The sequence below is a fragment of the Anastrepha obliqua genome, chromosome 1 (assembly GCF_027943255.1).
Source record: "Anastrepha obliqua isolate idAnaObli1 chromosome 1, idAnaObli1_1.0, whole genome shotgun sequence".
Lineage (NCBI taxonomy): Eukaryota > Metazoa > Arthropoda > Insecta > Diptera > Tephritidae > Anastrepha > Anastrepha obliqua.
In genome coordinates this window covers 66,802,478-66,820,210 of record NC_072892.1, presented here as the reverse complement: position 1 = coordinate 66,820,210, position 17,733 = coordinate 66,802,478, and the positions used below count along the sequence as shown (strand labels likewise).

Here is a 17,733-nt window from a genome sequence, read left to right as displayed (position 1 = left end):
CGGTGAAGCTCTATGCCTCCACCCTAACTGCTATTGCCGCTTTTGTGAAGTTCCTCTATCTTTGCTCTTCACGTCTGATTGTTGAAGTAAAAAGTCTGAAATAAATTTGATATGTGTATGTGTGTATGTTTGTATGTATAGTAACTTTTTGTTGTTAGTGAAGCTGCATTTACAATTTCTCAGCTCCTTTCTTCCTTTCTACGTCGTTGGTTTTGTTTGCGGTGGATTCTTCCTTTTGTGGCACGCTTTGTGCTTTTTCTTTTGTGCTTGCTTGTGCAATAGGAGAAGTACGATATGCGCATGCCACCCCCGTCAGCGTCGTTCGTTGACTTTACCCCTGTGCAAGTACTAAGTAAGTGAAAGTCTAGGACTCCCTGACAGCTGCCTTGTCGCTTTCATTCCTTTTTTCTGCTTATTTCTGTGCAAATACCGACTCCCCCACCATCTGCGACCGTTGAAAAATCATATGATATTGGCGAAACCGCAGTATAGGTGCACGACGAATTTCGTCGAACTGCACGACGTTGGCGTCGAGCGCTCGCTTAGTAATTTCACTTACTAAAACAGAATTACAGGTGTAAATGAAGAGTTTTCGTTCATTACGGAAAATCATTTGACTAACGTAATGTCTGCATTACGGGAACGACCGGAATTTATATTCGGCCAAGTTCTGTCACTCCCAGGAGCATTCCCCCACAGCAACGACAAGTGGTTTAACATTTTCTTCACAACGAAAGAAATTACGGATGTAAACGAAAACAGCTGATATCAAGGCGAATCTATTAAATGTGGTATCCAAGGCGAATTGAGTATCTAATGTGGCGCCATTAAAAACAATTACTTTATTTTTCGCGATTTTGACAAGTCCGAACAAAACAATCAAAAGTAGGAAGTATCACATGTTTCTGAAAATTCAGTGAATTGCTTGACAGTATTCTGATTTGTAAGATTTAAACTAATCAAACTAATGAAAACGGAGTGCGGTGTGTCAAATTGCAAGAGCATAAATTAATATAAAGCCTCCAGATACAGTTTGATTGCGTTTTTATGCGGAAGACGCCGTGGCAAGGAAGTGTGTGTGTGTGCGTATAATTTCTTGTGCTTGGTTGTTTCCATTGCTTTCTTCAAAAACAAATAACTCCACTTCCTTTTGTTTGTTTATTCATGTTCTCTTACGACACGGCGAATTCGGAAGGCGCAATCGTGTATTATATCATTCTTGGGTGGGATCGGTAAATCAGCAGATTTTTTTTCTTTCGCCGTGTCTATTTGGCTGACAGCATAGAATGAAATAAGGCGAAATCATTCATTGTTTTCTACCTTGCCAATACTTTGCTTTGACAATCAGACGTCCAAATATTGTCTTTGGTCTAGTGCCACCACCTTTACTGAATGCGCCTTGGCTGAAAATAATGGTGCATATTTGACAGTGAAAATAAAGGTGGTTATATTTAAAAAATAAAAATTTCTACAAAACAAGGGAAATGTAATACCAAAGAAAAGAATCGCTCAAAGAAAAGCAAAGGTTTAAAATTATGGGCTTCAGTTCCAACCTTAAATAAAGAAGAAGAAGAAGAAGTTCCAACCACGGCGGAATAAAAAATGTGAAATAACAAGGGTGAGATTATTTCCGTTCAGTTTTTAACATTTGACTGCCTTATATAGTTATAATAATATTTATGTATGCATTTAGAAAGTTGTCTCTATTCGTTAAACGTTTGATGTATTGCTTCTTTGGAGATATTTATGTTACATATGTATATTTAGAGAGAAATCTCACTTTTATTTTCTAAATATTATTTGCTTACAACATTGTTTTTCTTTTTTTCTTAAATTTTCCGCTTGATTTTTTATGAGAAAATGCGTGAAATCTGTGAAATGCCACTTATATGTGAATACAGAATTTAAAAATACCAAGTCAAGTTATGCAATTTGCAGAAAAGCTTGAATTGGTGAAGGCGTAGGTTTATTCCATGTACACAAGATCGGACATGGATGGACGAAGCATCCTATGGCGAACTGAAAAAATCTTCACACGAGATTCGCACAAAGCTTAATTTTTTGGATAGAATATTTTAAGTATTTAACGACGGATTAATTTGTACTACTCACGATGGAGACAATTCGGGAGGTGTGGCCAACATGAGACCGTTAACAGTCATTCAACGATTTAGAAAGAATCATTGAACTGAGTTGCGGTCGTAACAGGGGATGTGACAGCCTAAGCTACTTCTTTGGCGTCCGAACAACGACTGATTGGAAGTGCGTAAGAATACGTATGAAATTATGAGCGGGCACAATTCAGCTGGTATATGGTGAAACAAAAATTTAGAAGGTGTGTCCAATATCAGGCCGTTAACCGAATTGAACCGACGAACGATTGGAATTTGAAAAAATCAGCTGATTGGCTGACATAACCGGGGTAATGACAGTGATTTGTTTACCAAAAAACTGAGATTGTGTTGGCAATATACGTAAAAAAATCAACACAGTCTTGGGCCATGTTATTTCTTTGCCGAACAACGACTGATTGGACGAGTGTGTGAATACATGTGAAATGATCGTGTAAATCTCCCCTATAACGTGACTACCGAAGTTCCCTTACAATTTTGTTTTTCACCACAGCTATTGGCCAAACCTAGTAATCGATAATCCTTGACTCTACATTCATGGTGAAAAGAATTCAGAAGGTGTGGCCAACTAGCTCTCAGTGAATTTGGAGGAAGCAGTTCATTGGCTGATGTAATCGGAATCATGACATCGGATTCTTTACAAAAAAAATTGAGTTTGTGTTGGTGATAAAAGACAACGTCTGAACAACGACTGATTGGACGAACATAAGAATACGTATGTGGTGCGGTATAGTCACCGATCGTCATTGTTTAACCCATCTAACGGTAGGCCCAGGAAATAGTATGTTTCAACGGATTGGGTCTAAAGGGAGAGGGGTGTTAGGTGAGTGGGCATTCCTATGGCAGCCGGTGCTACGTATTAGAATGACTCGGGTTTTTCGCAAGCAAGGGCTGCCGCCCTAGTAAACGAAAATGTCAGTAAATTAGCCCTTTCTAGTGCGCTGAACCTCACCCCTAACTAAGGACTCGTCTTGCGTTTTGCTGAATCACTTTAACGCCTTTGTTGATACGGATGTCATGTATTTAATTGCCTCGCTTCATAAAATTATCAATACTTTTTTTTTCTTCTAGAATTGCTTGTGGTAATTTCACTATTTTGATAGGTGTTTTTTGACTAAAGTCATTGTAGTGTTTTAAACCCTTAGTTAGAAGTTTTACATAGAATATGAGGATCTGGATGCTTCCAGGTCTGAATGGTCGTCACGTGAAAAAGTTTTGAAATTTTTTTGTTATTGTTAGTGTTTGTTTTTCATTTACTAAATAAAAGGTGGCCAATTTAAAGGTATCGGCTTTTAAATTAAAATAACAACAACGAAAAGTCAAATTGATTGGGAAATCTTTATTTTTTTTGACGACATTTATTGACCATTGATGACATTTATTTTTTAAAGATAATCCCTTTCAAACGATGACCGCAACAATGCCGTAATCAGGCAATTTTGAATGACTCGCTGGAGGACTTCGGCCGGTATCTTGAAGCTGGTTTGTCCACAAAGCATATAGACTTTACATACCTCCACGAATAAAACTCCAAAGGTGTGATATCACACGATCTGGTCCGAGACGAGAGATAAATTGCTAACCCAAACGACGATGCAGTAAATCCATTGTTTTACAGGCTGTGTGGCAAATAGCTCCGTCTTGTTCGAACCAAACATAGTGGAAATCACGGACTTCAATTCCCGGTATCAAAAAGCTGTTTATCGTGGCGCGATAGCGTTCGCCGTTCACTGTTACACTGGTGTTAGCCTCGTCTTTGAAGAAATATGGGCCGATGATTCCTCCAGCTCATAGGCCGCACCAAACGGTTGTGTTCAACGGATGCAATGGCTGTTCTTGAATGGCTTCGGATTGGTCTTCAGCCCAAATACGGCAATTTCCTTATTGACGTAGCCATTAAGCCGAAACTGGGCCTCATTGCTCATCATCATAAGTTGGCCTGAGCGCGCGATGAACACTTTTTACAGAGCGTCGATTTTCGTAATATGTACAATCGCACGATTTGTAAACATTGTTAAGGCGTAAGTAAGTCTTTCCATGACAAAATGTCAATGAGTACTGAAAAAAATTATGTATTTACTTTGACGTAGTCACGCGTGATCTGTCAAAAAAACCCTATTGGAAAAAGTACCGCCAATCTGATCACCCTTTACAAGCGTAAACCACAAAATTAGTAAGCTTATATCTAATTTGATTAAAAAATAATAATTAATTATGTATAAAATTTCTGAATTTATGTGTTCATTATTTTTCATTGCGGGGAATATCCCAAAGAGTAATTTTAACTCTAATGTGCATTACAAAAATCTTCAAGCAACTGCCCCTTTAATAGTCAAAAAAGGTAAAACTCTACATTTCTATCATTTACCCCATTTAGAAAATCTAAGAGACACGTCATTCGAATAAGGCAGTGCCAGATCTTTCGTACTGCTGCTATTACTTCACTTGTAAAATTCCACCGCGAGTTCCTACCACTTTTAAACATTTTATTTACATGCAAACAATGATTATTATTTTCAATTTTCAATTAGAAACATCAAACAAATAAAAATATACGGTCATTCTAATTCGTTCACCCGTCGGCAGCGTTGGAAATAAATCTATCTCAGTGAAACGGCGCCCCGTTATTGCCGACTTATTTCATGGATGTGTTCAATGCCAGGTACCTGTGGGTATTCTAATTTTGACTGTGCAAAATTCGCTGAGGTGAAAACGTCGTTTGCTTCAGTTGTGTTCAGGTTATGTTATTATTTGCACTGGGGGTGTTTACAGTGTTGTTCTTTAAAGCTATGTTATGTTTTGCCTTTGTGTTGCCGTCGCTGTGCTCTGTCAATGCTACAACTGCCGTTTCGCAAGGTGGGCATGTCAACAAAGCAATACTTGTATGTGTTTATATTAGTGCGTAGCGAAAAGCAATCGTTCTCAATAGATGCAGCACAGCGTTATAAGCTCGCTCGCATAAGGGATGGATGGATGGATGCTGCGTTTGTTACACATATAATATTTACAATGCCACTGCCATGGATTTGGGTATGAGATGGTGTAACCATATGTCAACCTACCCACTTGCATTTAAAAACATGTTTTCGACTTCACCCCTCGGTCGCGCGAAACATTCTTCTGTGTTCATAATTTTTTTTTTCTTGTGCCTTGAGTAGTAGGCATTTCAAGCGGTTGAGTAAAATTAAAAATTGCATTAATGTCTTTCTTATGTCCAATTTTCCTAAAATGCGTACTAATGAGCTCGTAAATTAATGGTGGGTGAATTCTTGCAATGTAATACAAAACATTTGATTGGATATTTCCTTTCGAGTGGTTCGAAAATAACGAGAAAGAAATGTGGTTTAATTATTGAGACTTTTGTTGTTGTGCGGTGTAGGCGATTAGTACTATTAAGACATATTGCATATGGTATGTATGTATGTGTAAGAGGATTCGAGAATAGGGGTTTTTATCCTTTATGCTTTATTAAGCTTGAATATCAAACATACGAGGGTCGATCAACATGTACCTGTGTTTGATGACAGGCAGTGTTGGTGTGGCAAATTGACATTTCTATTGTGTCCTACCAAGGCGAATGGAGTTCCCGGCGTCCTTAAAGGGTTACTTTATTTTTCGCAATTTTGACACGTCTGACGTCAGCTCCCTTCGCAATACAAAACAAACAAAAGGGAGGAGAAAATACATGCTTGTGAAAATTGAAAATGCGTATGGCTTGGTAATATTGTGATTTGCAAGATTTAAACTATTCAAACTAATGAAAATGAAATGCCGTGTGTGAAATTGTGAAAGCACAAATGAATATAAAGCCTTCAAATGCAGTTTTTTCGCGTTTTTATGCGGAAGACGCCGTGGCTAGAAAGTGTGTGTGTATGTGCGTATAATTTCTTGTGTTTGGTTGTTTCCATTGCTTTCTTCTACAAGTAATTCCCCTTCCTCTGGTTGTTTATTGAATCACTCTTACGACACGGCGAATTCGTAAGGCGCAATCTATTTCTCTATCATTCTTGGTTTACTACCATTTATCAAATGAAACCGTACTAAACTCCATATTGATTTATATACTAGGTTGTTCAACAAGTTTTGCGGTTCGATAAGAAAAAAAAACGCAATTTTTATGGTTTGAAATACACTTTCTTATTCAGTATAATCTCGCTGAACATCAATACACTTTGTTCCAACGAAATTCCAATTTATAAATTCCATCCCCGAAGTGAGAATCTGGAAGGGCTACAAAATACGCAAAATACACAGATATTATGACCTCTTCATTTGATGAAAATCGCTTTCCACGAATCAATTTCTTTAGATCTGAAAACAGATGGGAGTCGCTAGGGGCCAAATCTGATGAATACGATGGATGCTCCAACAATTCGCATATTAATTCATGGATTTTTGTCATTGTCAAAATGTTCTTGTGACAGTGCATTGTACATATTTCTTTATCAGTTGGTGTTGCATTACAAAAACGGGTTTCGAATCTGGGCCCTACCGAATGGTAGTCACGCAGAAACCTATTCGGCTACGACGGCCGCCCCTAGAAATGAGTTTTCATCTTTTCAGTCAGTTTTATAAAACGGGTCTCGTGTTTCTCGATAAAACAGATGATAGAAATATTGATTCTCTTTTAATTTTTTGGTCGAAAAATTTGCAAATAAATACAAGCATGCTGCCGGTGGATACCCTACACAATCTTCCCCAACTGTGATGCAGTTGTTCAATGGATTCAAATATGATCGAATTTCAGTTTTAGATAAGAAGAAGCTAGTCTGTCCGAAATACCTGGTTAATAGAAAACTCGTAGACAAAGATGGAAGATATCTAATTTATCTAATAAAAGTGTCAGAGACGTCATGAGAAAAGTGGTGGTAAAAACGCATGCTTCTTGATTTTCCGTCTGCCGTCTTGAATCCGACATTTTAAATAAGGAAATACTGGCATCGCATTTCTAATCAACCATCCCAAAAAACCCTTAGGAGTAATTTTTATGCAATTTAATAATTTGACAGTATTTGCAATCACTGGATCTTCAAAGGTTAGATTAGGTTAGCCACGTTACTTATCTAAGACAACACACTCGGTGCTTCTAAGGACCATTGTGATGCCTGCATTTCATTTCCATAACCTAACAAAGCTGCTTAAACCACTTAGATCTTTTTAAGAAGGAATTTCTATGCACTGTATTCGTTGATTTTTTTCTTATATCATTAACACAAGCTAAATTGCCATCAGCCTATCAGCTGATTCTCTCAAATTCGCTCAGAGTCGAATAACGGTCTGCTACGTGGCACACCTCTACAAAAGTTTTCACCATGCATTGCTATTACGACGGTGGTGGTTTGGTAATTATATTGCTTAAAACACAAGCAAATTAAAATACGAGTAAATTTTTTTATAGAACTTCATATTAGTCTCCTTTTAACTCAATTACTTTAAATATCCAATGTATCAAACATGTAAACATTGACACGTTTTCTTGCAATACCTCGACCACAGTTCGCCCAGCTGGAACAGAATTGCCAGAAATATTTATTTTTTATTAGTTAAGATATATACCGAGTACAAACGAAATTTCATTATAAATATGATTTTTCAGAATCCTCGTCACTTGACAGGAAAATTTAGTAATGATTTCGCGTATAAATCAGAACGGGCCAAAATTCTGTTTTTCGTAATATCCTCACTCCACCTCCTCCATCTAGCTCTAGCAAACAACTTTTTTTTAAGCAGCTTAGACATATCTCGAGTATGAACCAATTCGGACCATAAATATGCTTTTTTGTGATATCTCGACCAGACTGCCAACCTAGTAGGTTTTTTTTTAGAACATTTTTAGGAGTATAAGATATATGCCACCAAAGGCCTTACCTGTAGTAGCCAGCGTTTATTTTTATTTGTTTAATTATTTATAATACATCATTATAAACTCCTAGAGTTCCAGTGTGGAACATAAGGTTATAATTAGTTCTCATGTAAATAAATAATAAAAAAATATTTAAAAAAAAATTAAAAAAAATAAATAAAAAAATAAAAAATAAAAAAAAATAATAATAAAAATAAATAAAAAATAAGATATATTCCAAATATTGACCATAAATACGATTTTTGTATGATCTCGACTCCAGCGCCATCTAACTTGTTTTTTTAAATAGGACATATTCCGATATTAATATCTGGATCACAACGTCACCTTGTGCGCCAAACAAATTCGTACACCTTTTCAGATGTACTCATCACAACTCACTAAAATTTCATCGCCGTCTGATAAACGGTTCAGATGACTATAAATTAGAAATAAACAAACCAACAAACTTTCACATTTCATAATCTTCATCATCATCAGGCATATCACTACAGCTTGGTGTGAGACTTAGCTTCCTCCACAATTCATTCCATAGCTAGACTACGGCAGTTGGTCACTCCTATGCTTCTTAGGTCGTTCTCAACGTCGTCTAACCACCTTTTCCCCGGTCGCCCACTTCGTTTTCTTCATACATGCGTGCATCCAAACTTTTTTTTCCTTCATCTAATATTCTGGAGACGTTTGCTAGCCGTCAGATGCGCTGCGACTTAACAAGCCGTACGACGTCTGATGCGATAGAAACTATTTTCTTCGCGTACTGGATCCAGTATTCTTCTTTCCAGTACGCTTAATTGTGTAATTGTATCTGCTTCCAGTGTCCACGTTTCGCACCGTTCACTGGTCGAATCATATACATATATTTTGACTTTCGTTCTTGCTTTTTACAGTTTAACGTGGGCAAAATATTCCCTGTTTTGCAGCACTCCTAGATATTTAATTTGATCCACGCTTTCAAATTTATGATTACCAATTGTAAGACCTGGCGCTTTTCTCGTGTTAAGTCTTGCGTGGTCTTTCGTTTTGCTTTCATTAATCTTTAATCCAAAGCATTTTGATTTTATTTGGAGTGCTTGGAATACTTCTTTTGGAACATTCATATTTCCCGCGAGGATCACCAGGTCATCAGCGAAGTCACATATTTGGGAAGTTTTGGTGAATGCAGTAGCTGACGGATCAACATCTTTAATTACATAGTCTAGGATCTAGGATTGAACATAAACGTAGATAATGCGTCTCCATTATTGATTTTATACTGATGAGACTTTTAAAAAATTTGGCAATCTACTAAGCCCTGATCGGTCGTCGATCTTCCACTTCCAAAATCACATTGGCACTTGCCCAATATTTGTTCAGCGTATCCATTAAATCTCCGGTCTGGAACGTTCGGGAATAATTTATACGCTGTTCTTAACGAAATTCCTTTCTCATAGATTGGTAAAATTATGCTAGTCTGCTAGTCTCTTGGTATAATCTCAGATTCTCATATATGTTTTGTAAGACTTAACAAGGTTTTTTGTAGTTCCGTTCATCCATTTTTTATAAGCTCGGCAATTATGCCACATTTATGTATATAAAAGGATTTATTCTCGATCTCCTCGAATGTAAAATAATTTAAGTAAAGGGTTTTGCAATAACAGATGTTGTGGTTGTATTGGTGAATGGATTGCGCTATCGAGAGATGATTAACGATTTTTTATGGCCGGAATTGGATGGTATTGATTTGGACAACGTTTATATTCAACAAGACGGGGCTACGTGCCACACAAGCAACGAAACCATTGATTTTTTACGGGAAAAGTTTCCGGACCGTGTTATCTCTCGAGGAGGTGATCACAATTGGCCACCAAGATCTTGTGATTTAACACCTTGTTAATTTTTTTCTTTGGTGCCACGTGAAAGAGAAGGTCCACGCCAACAGCCCAGGGTCGATTCAAGACATCAAAGATGGAATTCGTGAGGCTATCGAGGACAATTCGGTTATGGAAAATTTCATGAAAAGCATATTGTCCTGTGAGCGTTTTCGTGGTGGTCATTTGCTTGATGTTATTACATTTTCCACTATTAACGGCATACCTTCCTCTATATTATAATGAAATAAACATCCGATCATTTACATTAAAAAATAGCATTTTTCTTTGAATATCAAAATAACACCTCTGTTTGGAAAACCCTATACTTCAAAATACATAAAAAAGCCTTATTTCTTTACTAACTTGAAAATAGGCAGAAGGAAAAAGTAATCATTATGAGAAATGTGTTTGGTTGCGAACTGAGTGTTGTTAATAGAAGTAAAAACTATAGAAACACGCGCCTGATCCAGTTCGAAAATTCATATATTTTTAGCTGGAGACGTCTTTGTGTGAATACCAGTTTAATCTGTATATGTCTGGTGAAGTTTTTTTAGAATTCTTGAGTAACTTCTTAGGTGCAAACAGTTATCTTATCTCAGTGCTTTATAGAATTCTGCAATTTTATAATAGTTTTATTAGGTATTGATAAAATGTTGTACCCTCTACCTTTAATGTGCATAAAAGACAGACACAGACGTTTGTAGTTACATGTAATTAAATTGCTCATACGTCTTTCTGTTATAATTTATTTTCAGATTATGTTTTTTTTTGTTTATATTACACAAGTATGGTCGTGGTAGTATAAAAAACTAAGTGGTTAATTTTAAAAAAATACTTTTTATTAATTTTTTCACATGAATATATAAGTAGGTAATATCGTCGTTCTATGAATCTGGATACTGACTTTTGGCTTTGAAATTCTTTTGTGATCGATTGACGAATCGTAATGTATCTATACTCACTGCTGTCTCACTTACCGAAAAAAATGACCCCTTAGTGCTGCATAGCCCCGAGTCTCGACTTCTGACGGCAAAATATTCGTTGTGAGCGGGAGTACAAAGTAAAGGGGGTTTTAATAAGAGGTGTTATTTTGATATTCAAAGAAATATGCTATTTTTTAATATAAATGATGGGATGTTTATTTTATTACAAAGAGGCAAATAGTTTTAAATATAAATAAAGAGGAATATTAATAGTGGAAAATAACATCAGGCAAATGACCACCACGACCACGCTAACAGGACAATATACTTTTAATGAAATTGTCCATAACCGAATTGCAAAGTGGCTACCCGTTGTCCTCGATAGCCTCACGAATTCCATCTTTGAGGTCTTGCATCGACCCTGGGCTGTTGGCGTAGAACTTCTTTTTCACGTGGACCCAAAGAAAAAAGTCACAAGGTGTTAAGACACAAGATCTTGGTGGCCAATTGTGATCACCTCTTCGAGAGATAACACGGTCCAGAAACTTTTCCCGTAAAAGATCAATGGTTTCGTTGCTTGTGTGGCACGTAGCGCTGTCTTGTTGAAAATAAACGTTGTCCAAATCAATACCATCCAATTCCGGCCATAAAAAATCGTTAACCATCTCTCGATAGCGCAATCCATGGACCTGTAAAACCTGTTATTGGAAAACCTTATATGTATGTACCTCTATATTCATGGTGAAAAGAGTTCAACTGCCCAACCGGCTCTCAGCGAATCAGTTAGTTGGCTGATGTAACCGGGGTCTTGAAGGAATCAGATGATTGGCTGAAATAACCGTACCCATGACAGCGATTTGTTGACGAAGAAACTGAAATTGTGTTGGCAATATATGAAAAAAATCAACACAGTTCCCACTCACGTTGCTTCGTTGTCGACTGAACAAGGACTCATTGGGCGAGTGTGTGAATACGTTTGAAATGAGCAGGCAGAACTCTGCTGCCGAATCCCCGATAATATGGCAGCCGAAGTTGCTCTCACGATTTTGCTTCGGTTGGCCAAGCCTTATAATCTATCATTCTTGATTTCTTTGATGAACAGATCTGTCGGTGGCATGTTACGGATCATGTTCAAGTCTTTTAGTAAACATGAACATGAAAAAAATATAAAACTTTTTCATTATTTTTCTTTCGATATGTTTTCGATAATTAAATAAAACTATTTCCGCTGTGAAACAATTTTTTTCAACGCTTTATTAGTTCATGCAGCAAAGGGTTAATGGTTAAGGCGGCCGCAGTAGCCGAATGGCTTGGTGTGTGACTACCATTCGAAATTCAGAGAGAACGTAAGTTCGAATCTCTATGGAACACAAAATGAAGAAAACGTTTTTCTAATAGCGGTCGCCCCTCGGTTGGCAATGGCAAACCTTCGAATGTATTTCTGCCATGAAAAGTTGTTGAACAAAATGACCTTGCCATTGTTACGGAACTATCTAATTATATATGTCAGAGAGAGAGAGAGAGAGAAGAGCACAATAGATCTTCATATCGAACTGTATACCTCAAATAAATGTATGTATGTATATTTTGTCTTTCTCGCTCAGTTGAGGCAACAAAACGGCTTAACGGACAGACTTCACATGCGTGAGACGCTCAATTGCATTCTGTTTTTTTGGTTTGTTTTGCTGCTCACAAGCGAGATACAGTTTCGGGGGCGGGACTTTCTAACAAATAGTCTTTCATTTGCCATCATTTGTCGTGGCATGTAGGCTATTCAATCTTAACGAAAATAAGAAAGGATTTCTGAGGAAGAAAGAAAAGGGCGTAGTTCACACTAATAAATAAATGAATTTGAAAATGGCCTGATTCTCCTTTTTGTAGTGCGAGAAAACCAAGGCGAATTTTTAGACCTGGTGTCATTAGAGCAACCACAACCTTTACATTTATTCATGTTTTTGCAATTTTGTGTATTGATTGTAAAAATTTCCGTGAGAATGTAAAGAATCAAACAAAGAAGCAGGCCACTTTGACAATTAAGGCACAAACTCGCAAATCAGCCACTCTAGATACTGTTGTCACAATCAAGGCACGCCAACAAAAAAGCAGTCGCGCGATGTGGAGGATACGTGGCCCTGCCGAAAACTGCTACTTTATTTTTTGGCGAATTTGACAATTGAGTGACGTGAGCACAGAAAATAAACAATAATTGTTGTTTGGAAATATATGCACGTGTAGTTGTATGTGTGCACGATTTATTATGCTGCAGCTGATTTGACTTTTTCTTTGTTGTTGCGCAGAGAATTCGGACCACAACAAAATACACGCCACCGACAAATTTGACATTTTAGCGCTTTCATGCAACAACAAAATACACGCCATTGTTGTTTTTGCTCTACTGATGCTGCCTTATTGATGTGGCTTGGCCACAATGAAAGATGCTACGAAATGCGCAAGTGGATGTCAAACTACGGGAATGACAGTTGAAAGCAAGCGACTTCTCACTTAACGTGAAGTAAGCGAGAGAAAGCATGCTTTCTACTTTTGGCGGGCTTCACGAGCGACATCTCGCTGCTTCAACAAGTAAGAAAGCGAGCATTTCAAGGAGATGAATGCCGGCGGCAAATGGCACTTTGAAGTTGGGGAATAATTTGTTGGCTCGCTTAGTAAAATTAATTTAGTTGGTTAGGTAGGAAAATGGCGCCTAAATTTCTAAGCGCGATTTTTTCTAAATACTTGATTTTTGTTCATTGTAAAATGCTTTAATTCTTGAATATAAATACAAAGAGGGTAGTTGAGTAATTACCTAAATACAAGTGAACACAAATACATATGTATGTATGCATATGGGTTTTATCAAGGTACATAACAAAAAAAAGTTAACTATGTGCCAAAATAATCTTTGCTGTTAATAATAATCAAAGCTGTTATTTATTATTATGCCATTGTAATTATTTGTGTTTAGTATGAAATAAAGAACATGAAACAACGATAACATATGCACGTAGCCTTTGTCATTTTTGCTACTGTTGTTGTCGAACTTAAAAAAACTAAATAAACAGTTATACGAAGTTATATGCAGGAACATAAATTTGGGTCGTTCTGGAAGCGTAAGCTCGACGGTGCACTGACTGGAAATGAAGTCTGGAGGTGTGACATTTTTGTGGTAGTTCATAAAACTCTCTTTACACTGTTTTTGGGGACGCTGCGGCGAATAGGAAAAACTCCTTGTAGCGTCATTATCAATCCAGGCCATGCCGATGGCTGGGTGAGAACGAATGAATTTTCTTGTTTTCTAGATTTATTTTGATTTTTGTCATCATCACATCACAGCCGTCAATAGTCTTACTTATCATGTATGTATGTATATACATATGTACAACACCATCACCACCACGGCTGTGTTGCACCTGAAAGTACAGTCACATTATGCGCAATGTGTGAGTATTTAATGTTAATCCTGTGCGGCAAGGACAATGTGAGAAGGCAACACGAAAAGTACAGCGTTGACCAAATGATGAGCCACAGAAGGGAAAAACAAAAACAATTGCAATAAACAAAATCACACAACAACAAATGAATTCCTTCTCACTGAACTCACTAAGTGTGTGCGTGTGTGTGCGGATGTGTGTATGTAAATATTATCGATGAGAACTGCAACAACAACAACAGCATCAGCAGGAGAGAAACAACAACAACTACAGCTCCTACAAATAGTTCAAGGTCAACGCATATACGCACAGGCACTCACTCACACATGCACACAACGTATTTATGCACACACATATGCAAAGTATTGCGTTGCAAATTTCCTGAAACTTAGTTGACTTTTGGAAGTTGTGGGCTCAATAACAACTTAATAAACATAATTGTACCGAAAATTATAATTTTTGTATTTGTATCTCTGAAATTATCTAAAATTCAATAGTAGAAAGAAGTACAGTGATAATTTGACTGCTTTTCCCGCGATTTTTTCGCTTTCTTGCGCATTGGCACACTCAGGTGATGAAGCAACAAACTTTTAGGCGCGTTCTTTTTGTGCGCTTCCGCATTTTTATGCATTTTCATACCAAATCTTTTATATTATGTAATATTAATTTTTGTTTTTTTTTTTGCTCTTTTAATTCAATAACATGTTTTTAGGTGGCGTTAGTACGGGTTGCAGTAACATCTATTTTACAGGCAACGGTGACTTAGTGGCCGGCTCAGCGACTGCCGAGGAGTTAGCCCTTAGCGCGGCAGGTGTACAGAGTGTGAATCGCGCACCATCCACATTTTGGCAGTATCAAAGTGAGTGCAAAAGTATATTCCTTTATGAATTTTTCTTCTTTCTTTTGAATTATCTTCACATCTCGTCAGAAAATGCTTAATTCATTGTTATAAAAACGTTCGTTTTTCATTTTCTTTAGATGCTCTCCCCATTGAATCAGTGATTTCCATGTCTCCAGCCACGGTGGGTTTGCAGTATTCGCGTGATCCAAGTCGCGGTCAAGTGGTGCTTCTGCCGGCTACACCAGCCGCATTAGGTACGTGTTCATTCATTTTTATCCATACTCATGCCTTCGCAGATGCATAGTGTCATAATATGTATTTAACTGTGTAAATATGCATTTAGTAGAGAGTGCTTTATTCCATATTCATACACTCGCTAACTTCTAATATTCATAAATTGAAACATACATATGTACATACGTACATGAATTCATATCTCACCTGTGAATTTTTAATAACTTATTGCTTATTGCTTTGCTTAGCGAGAACAAGAAAATTTATTGAAAACTTTGGTGCCACACGTTGTATTTGTAATTGGTAATTATTAGTATGTGACTAGGACATCTGCTGTGATAAAAGTGCTTATAGTGTGATCCGGCAGTTTACTTTCACACTTAAAATTCGTTTGTGATAGTACGCCTAAAGGTATACAACGTTTCAAAAAATTATAACTTTGCTGTTGATGCACAAATAATACTGCTCTGCTTCCAAAATACTAATGTATTATAAGGTGGCGCAAAATTAATCACCCTATTGGAAGATTTATTATTTTTTGCAAATGGCGTCATACGGCAATATATTTGACACTTGTGAACTAGACAGCTAGATTCTACGGAATATATTTGAACTTTTGTACGTTGGTGACGACGAGTATCGTAGGCAATGGAACAATGAACTGTCTGAGCTTTATGCAACGTATGCAAAAGCTCCGGCTCTGAAAGTGTTCGAGGCGGTACCAGCTTGTGATAGCAGAGGAATGGGAAGTTCTCCTCTGCATGGGAAAGATCAGGTGCAGAAGGACTTGGTGTGTCCAACTGTGATAGAGAACGACCGAACAGACCCGACGGCAAACCGAACCGACAGCAATCGAACAAGTAAAAAAACATATCATAAAATACACATAATACTAATACAAAAACCATGAGAGTGTCACAAGTGATCTGGACGAATCCTTCATTGCGGACGAAGTGTGAGTCCGCGAACATGTATCAGCCTGTTAAGGCTGATCGAACACATGATTTGAAAAGAGTCATGCTCTAGAGATATCATTGCTTCAAAGATTAAGTACTGAAAGAGTGCGAATAGTGTCGAAGTTACACTACGACTCTTTACAGCCTCCCCCTTCGAGAGAGCGAAGAGAAGTGGTTCAGTATGTAGAATCTAGTATCTGGTGCTATTAGTGGCCTGTGATGCAAACTAGCAGAACATTGTATGGGGAAGCAGTAAATGTAAGCCCAGAGGTCTCAAATTACTGGATTTCATTATGTTGTTGTTTGTTGTTGTTTTAACAATAATCATTCTGTCGACTGATTTGGTTATTCAAAACATTGGTAACAAACCAACTTTTGGACCACATGTAGACAAGAGATGACTGATTTAACACTTAGGTCCAGTGTAGAACGCTGCAGAACTGCAAAGTGTGTTGTGACAAGCCCGAACAGAAACCTTTTTTCTAAAACTTGGTAGAAAAGACGTTCAGTTGATGGTCGGTATTATTACAGGAGACAACCCATGGGTCAGCATTTGACCACCATTGGTTGGAACTATTGAGGACCCGATTTGCCTGTCTTGCTTAGAGGAAGCGGATAGCACTGAGCATTTTCTCTGTGAGTGTCCTGTCTTTGCTAGAGCAAGGTGAGAATTTTGGCTTCCGATGTCTTGAGAATGTGTAATATTTGTTCTCTCAAACTGGAGGATATTTTCAGATTTGCCACAGAATCTGGAACATTTTTACGGGACTAGCTATCTCTGTCTCTGTCTTTATTTTATCCTATCTCTTTCTTGCTGTTACTCCTCTCCTTTCGTCCTTGCCTATCTACTCTTTTACTTTCTACAGGGTGAACGATATGAAGTGTTACCAACTTCACACTGCTTGTATCTGTACAATAGCTCATGACATCAACGTCAAAATTGTTCTAATGACAGTTCAATATATTGTTTATAAGCCATCAAAAGCATTTGCGTATCAGTTTTGTTGATTTTTTTTCCTGTGATGGAATTCAAACGTAATAGTGTGATTGCGTTATAAATATTTGGCTGGAAAATCACAACCAGCCATTGTTCGTGAGCTCAGTCACATCAAAGTGAATAAAATGTTTGTGTATCGCACTATAAAGCGTTACAATGATACTGGTAGTATTGCAAAACGCTATGGAGGTGGACCAAAAAAAAGCGCAACAACGCCAGAAATGGGTCGGAAAGTGAAGGCTCGACTTGAACGAAATCCACGTCGAAGTGGAAGAAAAATAGCCAAAGAATTGAAAATATCGCAAGACAGGATTCGACGCATATTGAAAAATGAGCTCAAGGTCAAGGCTTACAAGTTCCAAAAAGCACACGATCTTTCACCCCAGCAAAAAAAAGTTCGGTGCGAAAGAGCAAAGGAGTTGTTGCGCTTGCACGAACGTGGCGGTTTTCCTAAAATTGTGTTTCCTGATGAAAAAAATTTCCCAATTGAGCAGTTCATAAACACTCAA

The 17,733-nt window shown here is 37.5% G+C and overlaps 1 protein-coding gene across 5 annotated transcripts in view; it reads left to right on the top strand.

Moving 5' to 3' along the window:
• The window catches only part of LOC129236464 (protein winged eye), a 49,429-nt gene that overhangs the window by 9,075 nt on the left and 22,621 nt on the right, over window positions 1-17,733 (top strand). For all 5 annotated transcript variants that reach the window (XR_008581672.1, XM_054870872.1, XM_054870874.1 and 2 more), the window contains 2 exons: window positions 14,909-15,055; window positions 15,175-15,291. Coding sequence is in view for 4 of the 5 variants with exons in the window: in XM_054870872.1 (XP_054726847.1) it covers window positions 14,909-15,055; window positions 15,175-15,291 (264 nt within the window). In the remaining variant the exon portion in view is untranslated. The remainder of the gene's footprint in view (window positions 1-14,908; window positions 15,056-15,174; window positions 15,292-17,733) is intronic.